The sequence below is a fragment of the Pelodiscus sinensis genome, chromosome 14 (assembly GCF_049634645.1).
Source record: "Pelodiscus sinensis isolate JC-2024 chromosome 14, ASM4963464v1, whole genome shotgun sequence".
Taxonomy (NCBI): domain Eukaryota; kingdom Metazoa; phylum Chordata; order Testudines; family Trionychidae; genus Pelodiscus; species Pelodiscus sinensis.
The window spans coordinates 16,081,513-16,095,381 of record NC_134724.1 but is presented as its reverse complement, the minus strand read 5'-3'; the positions used below and the strand labels follow the sequence as shown (position 1 = coordinate 16,095,381).

General features: G+C 44.6%; 1 protein-coding gene across 2 annotated transcripts in view; it reads right to left on the bottom strand.

Annotated features, from left to right (window-relative positions):
- The window catches only part of ABHD2 (abhydrolase domain containing 2, acylglycerol lipase), a 77,582-nt gene that overhangs the window by 48,515 nt on the left and 15,198 nt on the right, over positions 1-13,869 (bottom strand). For both annotated transcript variants that reach the window (XM_075897068.1, XM_075897067.1), the window contains 2 exons: positions 13,012-13,107; positions 10,759-10,959 (listed from right to left, as the gene is read on the bottom strand). In XM_075897068.1, the coding sequence (XP_075753183.1) occupies positions 10,759-10,952 (194 nt within the window). In that variant the 5' untranslated portion in view covers positions 10,953-10,959; positions 13,012-13,107. The remainder of the gene's footprint in view (positions 1-10,758; positions 10,960-13,011; positions 13,108-13,869) is intronic.

Below are 13,869 nucleotides of genomic sequence, written 5' to 3'. Positions count from 1 at the left end.
GTGGTAAGAAAGGGGAGTGTTGAAGTAATTTTTTGTTGTATGGAAGAAAAAAAAATTGTTCCCTTAGCAACTATGTGGTGTCCAGTTGCTGACAAGACTGTTCAGAGCTGCCTTCTTAATGAGAAATCTAAGACACCAGCAAGCTCCATTTTCACTTCTCCCCCTATTTACATGCAACCCAGTTTACCGTTACTGTCACATATCCAATCATTTAGATATAATAGCTTTGGTGATCCTGTAGTCCCAAGACACAGTATTCCTGTCCAGAAGGAATGAGCCAGACCATCATTCTAAGTTCCCATCAGTGTCTGCAATGCTTAAGATTTCAACTTTATTTCAGGTTCATGATCCATTCTCTCTCCCCACCTATGCTATGCTTCCAGCCTCTGATCTTGTCACTAACATCACTTCTGTCAATCTGCCACTGAAGCATGGGAGGTTTAGGTTGGACATTAGGAAAAACTTCCTAACTGTCAAGGGTGGCTGAGTATGGGAATAAATTGCCTAGAGAGGTTGTATAATCTCCATCATTGAGGATTTTTAAGAGTAGGTTAGATAAACATCCATCAGAAATGACCCCTAGATAGTGCTTGGTCCTGCCAGGAGTGCAGGGGACTACACTTGATGACATCTCGAGATTCCTTCCCATTATACAATTCCATGATTCCTCTCTGCACAATGATTTATTATTTCTATTTCATTCAACTCAGCCTTTGTAGGCATGTTACCTTAATATAGCATGCAGAATGCTCAGCTTTTCAGAAGACCCATTAAGTGGCTGAGTAGAGTTGAACTTAGAAATAGCACATTGCTTTGCTTAGGGCAAGGACATCTTAGCATTAGGCATGAGTTTACACCTGCTAGATGCATTACAAGCACTCACTAGTCTTGAATGATCAGGCTACTTAGAATAGTACTTTAAGGTCAAGATTGGGTTCCTTCTGCTGGAAATGAAGTGCTAACCTAAAACCAAATGAGGCACTATGTGCAATTTACACTGCAGTTTACAGAACCTGCTCCGGACTTCATTACATGCCAAACACCATTATTAGCAAGGAAACATTACTGTAAGAGATAAAACAGTCTCACCCAGCCTTCATTTTAATTATTTCCTACCAAACCTTCAGCACTTTATTCAATGGATTTTTCCACTTGTTCAGATAACTCTGTCACAATGAGATGAGCGGGGAGAGGGGACAAGGCAAGGGGGAGAGGTCTTAAGATCCATTAAGTACCCAAGCCCCAAACAGGACCAAGCACATTCTGCACAAAATGAGCAATTCAGTAGAAGTTTATAGAAAGACACGTGTAGATTTAAACAAGATTTACTGTCTCAGCTGTAACTTGACTAAATAAATAAATTAAAGGAACTAAAAACAGTCTGACACACTAGAAGCCAGCAAGGAAATAGATTTACAAAACTGAAAAAAGTCAGTCTTCTAAGATAGCAAGTTGAAATGCCTATGGGGTAAATAAAAGAGGTACTTCTATGAGGTCTCTCACAGCATCAGGGTTTCCAGGTCAAGGGTGGCTGCAAACTTCTGTCACAATTTTCTTCTCATTCCCTTCTAATCTGCAACAAAAACTGCTCTTGCAGCTTGGTCACTCCAAAGCGGTCAGAGAAGTGGCCAGCCATCAGGGTCTGCAACAAGTTAAGCTATTACACGATGGGAAGTTCTGTGCTCAAAAACAAGCTAATACCCTTAGACAAGCAAGAGTAGAAAGATCTTCTCAGGTATTGAGAGCCCACCATGTTGAATGACTATTGGTTTTCAAACATTCTGAGGGATGTTAATGCTGAATTTGTAGTTATTGCTGCATTTTTACTCCACTGGCAGGGAACTATGTACAGGTAGTCCCCGAGTTACGCAAATCCGACTTACATTGGATCTGCAGTTACGAACGGGGATTTTCTCACCCCGGAGGACTCGAGCGGCGGGACGCCTGGTCCCGCCGCCCGCCTCCTCCGGGGCGAGAAAAGCTGCTCCCCGTCTCCCTGGTCTGCTGCGGGAACCAGCACACCAGGGAGACGGGGAGCAAAGCGGCGCAGGACCCAGGGCCGGACCCGCGGCCGCTTCCAGATCAGCTGGAAGCCCCGCGGGTCGGGCCGGGTCCTGTGCGGCTTTGCTCCGCGTCTCCCTGCAGACCAGGGAGACGCGGAGCAAAGCCGCGGAGGACCCGGACCGGACCACGGCGCTGATCTGGAAGCGCCGCGGTCCGGCCCGGGTCCTCCGCCGCTTTGCTCCGCATCTCCCTGGTCTGCTGAGGGGGGACGCAGCTAGTGCCCCCCCCAGCAGACCAGGGAGATGTGGAGCAAAGCCCGGGCCCTGTGGTAGAGCAGGTGGGGCGCTGCCGGTTGGTCCCGCAGCACCGCTCCTTGGCGCTACTGGACCAACCCGGCAGCACCCCAGCTGCTCAGCCCCAGGAGTCCTGATTCAGCCGCTGTTGATCAGTTTCAGCAGTGGCTGAATCAGGACGCCTGGGGCAGAGCAGCTGGGGTGCTGCTGGGTTGGTCCAGTAGCGCCGAGGAGCGGCCGCACTACTGGACCAACCCAGCAGCACCTGAGCTGCTCTACCCCAGGCGTCCCCAAGTTAGCCGCTGCTGAAACTGACCAGCGGCTGACTACAGGAAGCCCGAGGCAGAGTTGCTCTGCCCCAGGCTTCCTGGAATCAGCTGCTGATCAGTTTCAGCAGCAGCTGACTTGGGGATGCCTGGGGTTCTTAAGTTGAATCTGTATGTAAGTCAGAACTGGTGTCCAGATTCAGCGGCTGAATCTGGATGCCAGTTCCGACTTACATACAGATTCAACTTAAGAACAAACCTACAGTCCCTATCTTGTACGTAACCCGGGGACTGCCTGTATACAATGTCCCCTACATTCCATGGGGGGATGGATAGCTCAGTAGTTTGAGCATTGACCTGCTAAACCCAGGGTTGTGAATTCAATTCTTGAGGAGGCCATTTAGGGATTTGGGGCAAAAATCTGTCAGGGATGGTACTGGGTCCTGCTGTGAAGAAGGGGGACTGGACTCAATGACCTTTCAAGGTCCCTTCCAGTTCTAGGAGATAGGCAATCTCCATTCATATATATACACACACAAAATCCAAGTCACAGAAGCTGGTGGTCAAGAAAAGAGGAAAAATCTAAGGAGATTCATATCATCTTGGACAAAATGAAGAAACCCTAAAGATTGAGTTTCTTCTGTATAAAGAGGAAGACGAATTCTACAGTGTGGGTATAGAAACAAAGACCTAACATTAATGGGAAATTGGAAACTTCAGTGAAAAAGAAGAAAACTCCATTTACAGTGAAACAATGGCAAGTTAAACTGGATTTAATTTCAAAAGATTATAAATAAATGTATCTGTAAGAACAGGGACAGTTATATTTTACATTTTTCATCCCTAGATCTCCAAAAGTTTTACAAAGAGCTAAGAATTACTGTAAGTTATGCTGCCTCAGAGGCTGCAATAACTGGAAAATAAAACCAAAGCCTCCAACTAGTGTGCAGTAAGGTTACGACATGGGGTAGGAGACTAACTATTTATTTGTCCAAGACAGAGGAATTAACTCTAGCACAGGGGTGGACAAAAGAGCCTCTACAGGCCGGATCCAGCCCGTGGAGGCCCTGCTGCTCCCCCGCTCCCAGGCCAATTAGGACCTGGGGGTGGGAGAAGCGTGCAAAGCTTCCTCCACCCTGCCAAGAGCACACAGCACTTGGAAGCACCAGGCGCTCCTGGCACAGTGGGAGGACACTTTGCACTCTCCCCTGCCCCCAGGCCAATCAGGGCCTGGGAGCGGGGGGAGCGTATGAAGTTTCCTCCGCGCTGTCCCCGTCCTGGGAGCAGCCCGTAGCGCTTAGAAGTGCCACACACTCCTGGCACACCGTGAGGACACTTTGTGCACTCCCCCTCTCCCAGGCCCTGATTGGCCTGAGGGTCGGGGAGTGTGGTAAGTCTCCTCCCAGCCAGAGGCATAGGCACCTAGGAGGAACCTGGGCGGTTCCTCAATCATGATCTGGGGGTGGGGAACCCAGAAGTATCCCAGCCCTGCCCCTTACGCTCAAGGCCCTGCCCCTTCCAGAGCAGAGGCCCCTGACCACTTACCAAGTTCTTGGAATGACCCCCCATCAAAAACTATTATCCACCTCTGCACTAGAATAAGAGTCTGTGCTGGCATCTCCACAATCTGTGAAACCTCTTAGCCAATACTCAAGCTCTCACTTACGGCTACCAGAGTGAGACCAGAGCAGCAAAAGTTCAGACCAAATCCAACAAGTACTAAGTGCCAAAGTAAGGAGCTCAGGGTGGTTTATCAGAGACACTTACTCTGGCTCATCTGAAATGGTCTCCCTGCTATGATCAAGTCTGCTACAGATTACTAGTACTCTTGACCAGGAACAGACATTACTCCAGTAGATGTCCGACAAATATCCTTTATGAAACTTTACACTACCCACAGACACCAAAGTATTTCAATAACTGAACACTACAATTCTAAGCGGATAAGAAAGCAAGTCTGGGATTAATGGTTACTTACTATAGTAACTGACTTACATGCCCTGTCACTAATAGGCACATACTGTTACACAGATAACTAGCGTGAACTGGCCGAGTGCATGCACATCCTGTTATATAAACACCATTAGGATTTAAGAGCCTATTTTCAGCACCATATGCTTTGTGTTTGTATAATGGAAACCCAACCCCATCTATCAGTGACTGAGACAGTCAACAGTCCCTCTGGGAGAGCAAGAGGAAAATCTCTGTTAAAAATGGGATATGATTTGGTATTCATAGAACCAATACCAACAAATTGGTTTTCAAATTAAGTATTGGTGACTTGTGGACAGAAGATTAGAGTTTTCAGAAAATGCTACTTTTGGGGTGCTCTGCAGTGTACTTTTCTAAAAGGCAGCTCAAAGCATACACAATTATTCTATTTTTCTTGGGAAGTGTCAGTGTTCAGATTCTTGCGCATCTAAAAATGACCATTCAACAACAGAAGGCCTTATATCTACAGAGATACTTTGTACTTCATGTGCTGTACATTTCAGCTGAGGAGCTTAGTGCTTTACAAACATTGCTTGGAGGAGATACCCTATATGCCTTGATAGATGGGCAAGGATGCAACAGAGTTAAATGCTATGCTCAAGGTCACAGCAAGTCTGCTACAGAGTCAAAACTATAACGCAGGAGTCCTGTCTGCCAATTCCCATGCTGTAACTTAAAGCCTACATTCACCATTCTTTCAGGGTGGGTCTAGAGGGAAAGTGGTCCAAAGTTTAGGATTTTTGGACCTTTCCCCAGGAAGACTTATCTTGAAACTTTATAGTCATTATCACTTTGAGAATTCTTTCCAGATGACTGGCTGGTGGGCCTTACCCTCATGCTCAGTGTCTGATTACCATATTTAGCATCAGGAAGGAATTTTTCCTTGGGTCACATTGGCAGAGAGGGCAGGGAAGATTTCTCCCTCCTCTACATTAGCATGGGGGACAGGTCATCTGCAGGTTTAAACTAGTGCAAGTGGTAGATTCGCTGTAACTTGAAGTCTTCAGATCATCACCTGAGGATTTCAGTAACGCTGCCGGAGGTCAGGGGTGTATTACTGGATGAGTATGTGAGGTTTGCTAGCCTGCAATATGCAGGTCAGACTAAATCAGGGGCATTGCAAAATACAGCCTTTGGATCTGGTCCACTGGGAGAGACTCTCAGGCAGGCTCCCTGCCTGCCACAACTCAAAGTCTCTAGGTGCCGCATGCCCCTTGTGAGGGGTGGAAGGCAAGGAGAGCAGTGGGGAGACTTTGTGCATTATCCCCGCTCCCAGCACAATCATCACAGCTCCCATTGGCCGGAAACCAGTAGGAGCTGCGAGGATTGTGCTGGGGGCAGGGGCAGTGCTTGAAGTCTCCTGCCTTCTGCACTGTGGTGCAGAGAGGTACATGGCTCCAGTAGCCAGCTGCTTTAAATGGTGTGGGGCCAAGGTAGGGAGGGAGCTGCCTAGGTAAGCACCTCCCGGCCAGAACCTGCATCTGACACCTCTTCCTCTCCCACAACCCAACTCTTTGACCCAGGTCACCATCCAAGCCCTCTGCACCCCCCCTCTCTCAGATCACAACTGCCTCCCCCAGACCCTTCATCCCCTCCTATGCCTTCCCCCAGGCCAGAATTCACTCCAGCACCCATACCCCCTCCCTGACCCTGCACTCTAATCCCCTACCCCAGGTCATAAGCCCCTCTTTCATCCAAAATCCCTCTGATCCTCTCTTGCACCTCAGTCAACTTATCCCAAGCTTCCTTGTGCGCTCACCCTACCTCCTTCCCAGACTCTGCATAGGAAAGTGTGGCCCTTGAACACTTCCCAAAATATTGGAGTGGCCCCCTATAAAAAATTATTGCCCACCTCTGGACTAAAATGGTCATGATGGTTCCTTCTGACTTAAATTCTATAAGCTTGATTCCTATTCACTATTTAGGTAGAAGAGTAGCTGCTTACGGATGATTCAATCTCCCTGGAATGATTCAGAAAGCTGTCTATAGTCAAGAAGCACTTGCATTGCAAGTTACCTTAGCTATGCTGCACCCTCAGTTTTTTGTTTTTCTAAGTACTGTTTTATATAACAGTGTATTTTATAAGCTATATCCCAAAGGTCTTTAGCATTAGAGGCAAGGGAGAAGTGTTCCTAGCCAAACCAATGGAAGTGGAGTATCACAGTAGACTTCTGAAAACATGAGACCAGAATGGAAGACCCGAAAGTCAATACTAGATGTCCATACTTAGAGGAGAGTGGAGAAACAAGACCTGTGCACCAATCTATCACAAATCCAAAGTGATTTTATTTTATTAGCAGTCCACTTGAGCACCAAATTAATTTGTGTGTTCCTAAGGCTGCAAAGTTGTAACTTTTCTTTCAGTTGTCATTTGTTTGTGTTAGGTATAACACTTAGAATTTGTTGTCATTTCCTTGACTACTATTGGAGAATGGCGGAAGGAGAGGAGCATAAGAATTTTATATTTGCTCCTTTCATCAGGAGGAAGAAGCCAAAGATAAAGCATGACAATATAAAATGGCATTGTGTTGCCAGGCCGCATGAATATGATATAAAATTACTACAGAGGCAAAGAAAAAAAAAAGTTTAGGCTGTATTCCTTGGTGTGCTTTCAGCATGAATTAAAAGGCTTTTTACAGAGTCATTTGCTGAAGCCTGGCAAAATGAAACGTGTTTGCAATTTTAAACCTTTGATGAGATGTCTTGGGTGGGGGAAGGCAGATCTGGGAAAGGAATCAATCTTATCAAGAAACCAAAGAGAATGGACACACTGGCACAGCAAGAAAGTGCAGACTATCAAAAAGCATAACTCCGAAAAGGCACAATGAACACAAGATGTGCTTGTTTAGGTGCGAGTCAGTCAACAGAACAATTCCATAGCTATAAAAGAACAAGAGAGACAGCAGGTTGCTAACTTATCTAAATTGAACTAGTTTGGAAGCTGGTAACAAAAGACAGGTGCAAATACTGATCATCCCAGAGTACTAGAGGGACTAACACTCACTGATCAGGATATGTGAGCCTCAGAATAAGACAGTGTCTCTTTAATTATGATTGTTAAGAGCCTTTTATACTACAATATAGGTTATAATGCATTTCCATTAGATAAACAAGATGACAAACAATGAAAATAGTGAGATGTGTATAAGAGGGCACATGGGGATTTTAGGGATGCACCACATTGAATTCCTTTCAATTGTCAGGGTCTGAAGTAGTTCAAAAGAAATTAGTGGAGAGCTTCTAGCTAACTTATTTGGGGATCCTGTTACAAGCACCACTGGAATCTACAAGTCTCAGGTATCTAAGCTGGCAACAGGCTCAGGCAGTTATGTTATCTGAAGCTCCTCAATTCCCTTAACACCAGCTGGACTACTGAAGGAAAGTACTGGGGGTTACATCCCAGTTTGTGGTTCATGGAATAAGCCTATCAAGAAAAAAAAAGAATCAAAGAGAAACACTCTGCAGAGTTACACTCGGTAAGGTGATGAACATTAGTGGCACATTAGATAGAAAACCTGAGTCCAGAGTGTTTTCTATCAGAGTTGAACTAGCCACAACCTAACTTCTAAAATCAGACTCAGTAGCTTCCTATATATAAACTGTACAGACACTTTGCTGATGGGTGTAACTAAAGATTTTGAAAGTCTGTTTCTGCACAGCATCTAGCACAATGAGACACCAATCTAGTCTGAGGCTTTTAGATTCTACTAAAATGAAAACACTCTTCCTGCTATCACACAAGCAGTTAGATTTCTTTCATACTCAAATAAGAATTCAAGAATTCAGATTAATTTAGTAATCCATGAAAGCTCACAGACTGCATCAGTAAATCAAGAGCGTTTCAAAATAAGGATCTCAAAGTTCCTTGAGTACAGCCACTTAAGAAGTTTTAAACTAAAGTTAGTTTCCTTCCAGCATCTCACACAAGTTAATATAGTTTTCTTCCTTAATGTAATAGGCCAGTCTTAAGCATCTGATTTTACATCTCTTGTTTAAAAGTTATGCCACCTTGCAGATAGCACAGTAAGTAAAGTTTTGGCCTTATACCTTAATAAAATCTCACTCCTGAAATTAACAGATGCTAGTTTTGCAAGCCTCCCTCTCAAAGAAGAACTGGCAAGAGCCAGTATGCCATCGCTTTCTTATTTAACTGACTGCTATAAGAGATCTGCTTCGCTCAACATTTAGATTGTTTCACCCATCTTGAAATGACAACTGCAGGCACCATGACAAATGGATTGAAGAACTATTATACTGCAAGTTCTAGAAGTGTCTGGGTAGCCTGTCAAAATGCTCAATGACTCACTGAAGTGTAGGAAGTTACAACAGATATTCCCTACACTTCACACAGGAGAAAGCATGTTGTGCTGGGCCATACTCTTCCATAGTGGGGAACATGCCACAATACCAAAGCCAAGACCCTGACATTGACTGGGTCAGAAACTGCTTTTCCATGCATTTGTACAGCACACAACACAATGGGTACGTACCTCCAGCCAGGTAGAAAGCCTTGTGTAGTGGAGCTTACACTATCATGCTAAAAAGAACTATGTGGACATTGCTAACCTGAGCCATCACCAGTACTGCAATCTCAGTTTGGACCAGGCAACAGGTGGGCTTGATCTTGAATGACTAACCTTGAGCCTTCAACAGTGCCGCTATGCTGGCCCAGCTATTTTTAGTGTGCTAGCTGAAGCTCTGCTAGAACAAGTGTGTGTATCTGTGCCGAGGGGTTTGTTCCCAGATATCCCCAAGGCGGCCTGGAACCTGGGCAATACTGTAACAATAATTTGGAGGCGCTGTTTTATGCCAACAAAAAAGAGGTTCCTGCCCTTTGTTCTGCATCACAAAAGAATATGCTGTCATTTATTTATATGCAAGTTTATGGTGGTGTTCTTGTACAACTGCATGCAGTGGGTCGAGACTAGCTAATGTCAACTTCTCTTCAGTGCATTGTGAAAGTAGAAAGAATTATACTGTAAGGCTGTGTCTACACTGCACCCCTTTTCCGGAAAAGGGATGCAGATGAGACAAGTCAGAATTGCAAATGAAGCAGGGGATTTAAATATCCCCCACTTCATTTGTATAAACATGGCTGCCGCTTTTTTCCGGCGCGGTGCTTTGCCGGAGAAAAGCGCCAGTCTAGACGGGATCTTTCGGAAAATAAACCCTTTTCCGAAAGATCCCTTATTCCTGATTTCCAGCAAAGCCCCGAGCCGGAAAAAAGCGGCAGCCATGTTTATACAAATGAAGTGGGGGATATTTAAATCCCCTGCTTCATTTGCAATTCTGACTTGTCTCATCTGCATCCCTTTTCCGGAAAAGGGGTGCAGTGTAGACACAGCCTAAGAGAAAGATGAATTATGCTGTAATAATTGAATAAGTTGAAGGAATACTGTTTGTCTCTGAACAGGAAGGAGAAAAGTATGTTAATGTTGTTTGTAGGTATGCAGATCAGAGTGCTAGCCAGGTGGGCCTGGGATAATAGGAAAAGGAACATTAGGGCTACGTCTACACTGGCATGATTTTCCGGAAATGCTTAAAACAGAACAGTTTTCCATTATAAGTATTTCCGGAAAAAGAGCGTCTACATTGGCAGGATGCTTTTCCGGAAAAGCCCTGATCACCATTTTCGCGATCGGGGCTTTTTTGCGGAAAAGACTTCTGTGTTGTCTACACTGGCCCTTTTCCGGAACAGTTTTCCGGAAAAAGGACTTTTGCCCGAGCGGGAACAGCATAGTTTTTCCGGAAAAGCAGCTGATTTCTTACAGTAGATCGTCAGTGCTTTTCCGGAAATTCAAGGGGCCAGTGTAGACAGCTCGCAGCTAATTCCGGAAAAGCGGCTGATTTTTCGGAATAAGTGGCCCAGTGTAGACACAGCCTAGGTGTTAGGCAGAAAGCAATTGAGATAACCAGGGAGATATGGACAGGAGATTGCTGTGTGTTTGATGTGGAAATGAAGATACTTGACTAGCCTCATACTAATCATGTGAAGTTTTGCTTCTCTTTTAATCTTGTTAACTTGGCTTTCTTTTGACTGTATAAATCAAGGAGTTTGAACCTTGTATGGGACTCACATTTTCTGGGTGAATTAGCAGAGCAGTTTTGCTAATAAACAGAGCGGTCTGACAAATTTGAGAGTCCTGTCTAATTTTGACAGCATGCATCAATTTAGTAGTTAGAAGGCTGTATTTATCACTCACTCTTTGGTCAGAAGTGGGCAGGATTTGAGCAGGAAGCGTGACAGGGCAGAGTCCTGGTAAATGAGATCAGGAGGAGCAGTTGGACTCTTTAGATTCAGACAGCGAACGATGACATAGAGAACAGCGGCGACTGCAGCCAGCTTCACACCATCAAACACTGCTGGCAGCTCGGGGGTTTCCAGCATTGTACTCATTTTAAATCTAGAAACAAAGAAGAAAGTTTAAGCCTTTTGCAACATTGCCACATTTTACACAGCAAGTCAAGCTACACAGAATCACACAGATAACACCATAAGGAATGCTTCACTGCACAAATAAATACTCCCACGACAGGATCATCTCAAAATAAGCCACATATGGGCTTGTCGTGCATAAAGGGTCACTCATGTAGCTCTGGTATAGACAAGAGGATCAGTCAGGGAGGAAGTTTTATTCCTACTGAGTGTTGCATTATGAGTTTAGTAATGTGGGTCTCTTCAACATCAAATACTGCCAAGATCCTGAAATCAGAGTTGACTGCAATGTCTCCAAAGAATGCCCAACACAACTGAAGATGGGCGAGGTAGCACACTATGGAAAGAAATGAGAAATGAGTTAAAAGAGTTTGGGCTGACAAACCAAGAGGGGAACCAGAAGATGTAGGAAAAGCTCAGGAAAAGGCAATTTCTCCTCATAGTAGGGGAAGCCATAGTTCCTCACAAAGTCCCTATAACTGTAATACCACTGTATCACTCCACACTTGTCTGGAAATGGCTAATGAGATGAGGAAAGTTAACTTGGTAGGCCATAGCTGAGGGGAATTTGATGGACTAAAATAATGCCCTTCATGAGGACAGAGCCCATTGGAACATGAAGGGCCAGGATAAAAACCAGCAAGCTGGAAACAGAAAGGAACTGCAGGGAAGTAGTCTGCAGACACTCCCTGAGGGAAAGGAAATGTGTTTGGACAAAGTTTTCTAATCTATAGTAGGAACACTGGAAGCTCTCTAAAAACAGTGCAGCCACTGGTGGCCAAACTGTGGCCCCACCCATTCCTTCCCTAGAGGCCCCGCCCCTGCTCGCTCTACTCTGCCCACTCCTCTTCCCCCCTTATGACCATAAAAAGCATAAAGGGCATAGCCTTCCAAATTTAAAAGTGATGGGGCCATGGCTACCTGACCCTCCTTGTTCGAGCACCCTGGGAGGACAGAGTTTGGGCTGACACACCCGGCGGGGCAGGGGGGTAGCAGGAATAGAAGACATAGGAAAGGCTCAGGAAAAGGCAGCAGGGTTTAGGCTAGTGCAGATCTTGGTCCTGCCACTGATCCTGCTGCGGTTATGGGGTCCCACTCCCTGTCCAATAGTGGCCAGGGTTCCCAGCACAGCTGGCCACTGCTAGTGTTAACTTGCAAGGGCTGGTTAACATCTCTAATCATCAGACATGTCCAGAAGGAAATACTCTAGCTGTGAGTGGACTCAAGGGCAGTCTAAATCCTTCTGCTTGCTTGAGGATAAGAATATTGGAATCTGTGTTTGGTACTGGGTAACTATTCTTTCCAAATATCAAACACCCCAGAGGAGCAGTCTGCATAAGTGGATTTAGAGATAAGTTTGACATGATGACATTGCCATGAAATAGATTCCAAGTAAAGTCCTTTTCACAGAGCTACACGATTATTTACTTTAACCTATCATGTTATCTGAACACTCCTTATCATGGCCCAGGAACACAAGGAATACCAGACTGGATCAGACCAGAGTCTGTCAAATCCAGTAATTTAACAGTGCCAAAACCACAGACTTCAGAGGCAGTGCAAAGAAACCATGCAGTGGACAGTTATGGAATAATCTGCCTCTCAGCATCAAATAGCCCAGCTATATAAAGTAACTGAATTTGTTGTTTTTCCACTTAAGCTTATTGTATTTCTGCAACAAAGACAAGATTAGGGTTAAAAAATCCAGAGCTCTACATGAACTTCTTGACAAGATTATGTAAAGAAACAAAAGAATCCTAAAGTCCTTCCCTCTGTATGACAGAAGTTATAATAGTCTCCAATTTGGCCTGACCTCTGCTCCAGAAGCAGAAATGCAAGTCTGCCTCTATCTAGAAATCATAGAAATGCAGAATTGGAATGGATCTTGATAAAAGGTCTCCAGGTAACTACTGTTCTGTTAAAGCAATCCATTGCCACAGCTAAGTGATCAATTTTTCTTTAGCCCTTCTCTCCCCATGCCAAATAAGAATTCATTCAAGTAAATGAGAGAAAGATTTACCAGAAAGATTTGCTGCTTGTTCTTCAGAGTAAGAAGTATTCTGTCCTCAAAGGATCTGAGTTTTACTGTTCGGATCGATGGTCTAGTAGAATTACCCTAAAAATAAAACCACAAAGATCACATTAATGCCACTTCCAGTAGAGAGATGTGCAGCTTAATAGAAATTACTGTGTAGCAGTCTTACTGCAGATAGGAATATCTGCAAGCCAAAACGATAATGGTAATTAACTTGTGTATGAAAATCATGGTAACACAGTGTACTCTTTGATACATCTGCTTCATGGAAGCCTTTTGTCAAATACAGATTAGTTTAGCAGGTCTACTCTGCATTGCAATTCTTGACTGCATAACTTAAGTATTTTTGCTGCAAAAGACAGAGTCCCCCTTTCATTGCAGCACTGTGAAATTCACACATGCTGTAAATAAAAGTAAGCCTAGCAAATGAGAACTCAGGACATGAAAGAAGTGATACTGTGCAAACATCATAGATATCTCCCAGGATTTCCTGCCTTTGCATGGGTCTACCAGGTCTCTTCTCAGCTTTCTGTAAACCATGCAGCACCAGCACTATGGAAGTGCTAAGCCGTCACACTGAAAAAATAATTTCCATTGCTTTAACACAGGCTTAGCCAAGAGAATTCTGATGGACAGAAGCTCATTTACAAACTGTTTGACTTCCACACTTCTGGCATCACGTTATAACAGATCACTCTTTAGCAAGACTGTGCCAGTAATCAGGAGGTTCAGACATTACCCACTTAATTAACACTTAATTGTACATGTGTGCCAACACTCATGGCAAAAACTCATGCCATGACACTGCATTAAGGCAAGTGAAATGGATATAGCTTCAGAGAC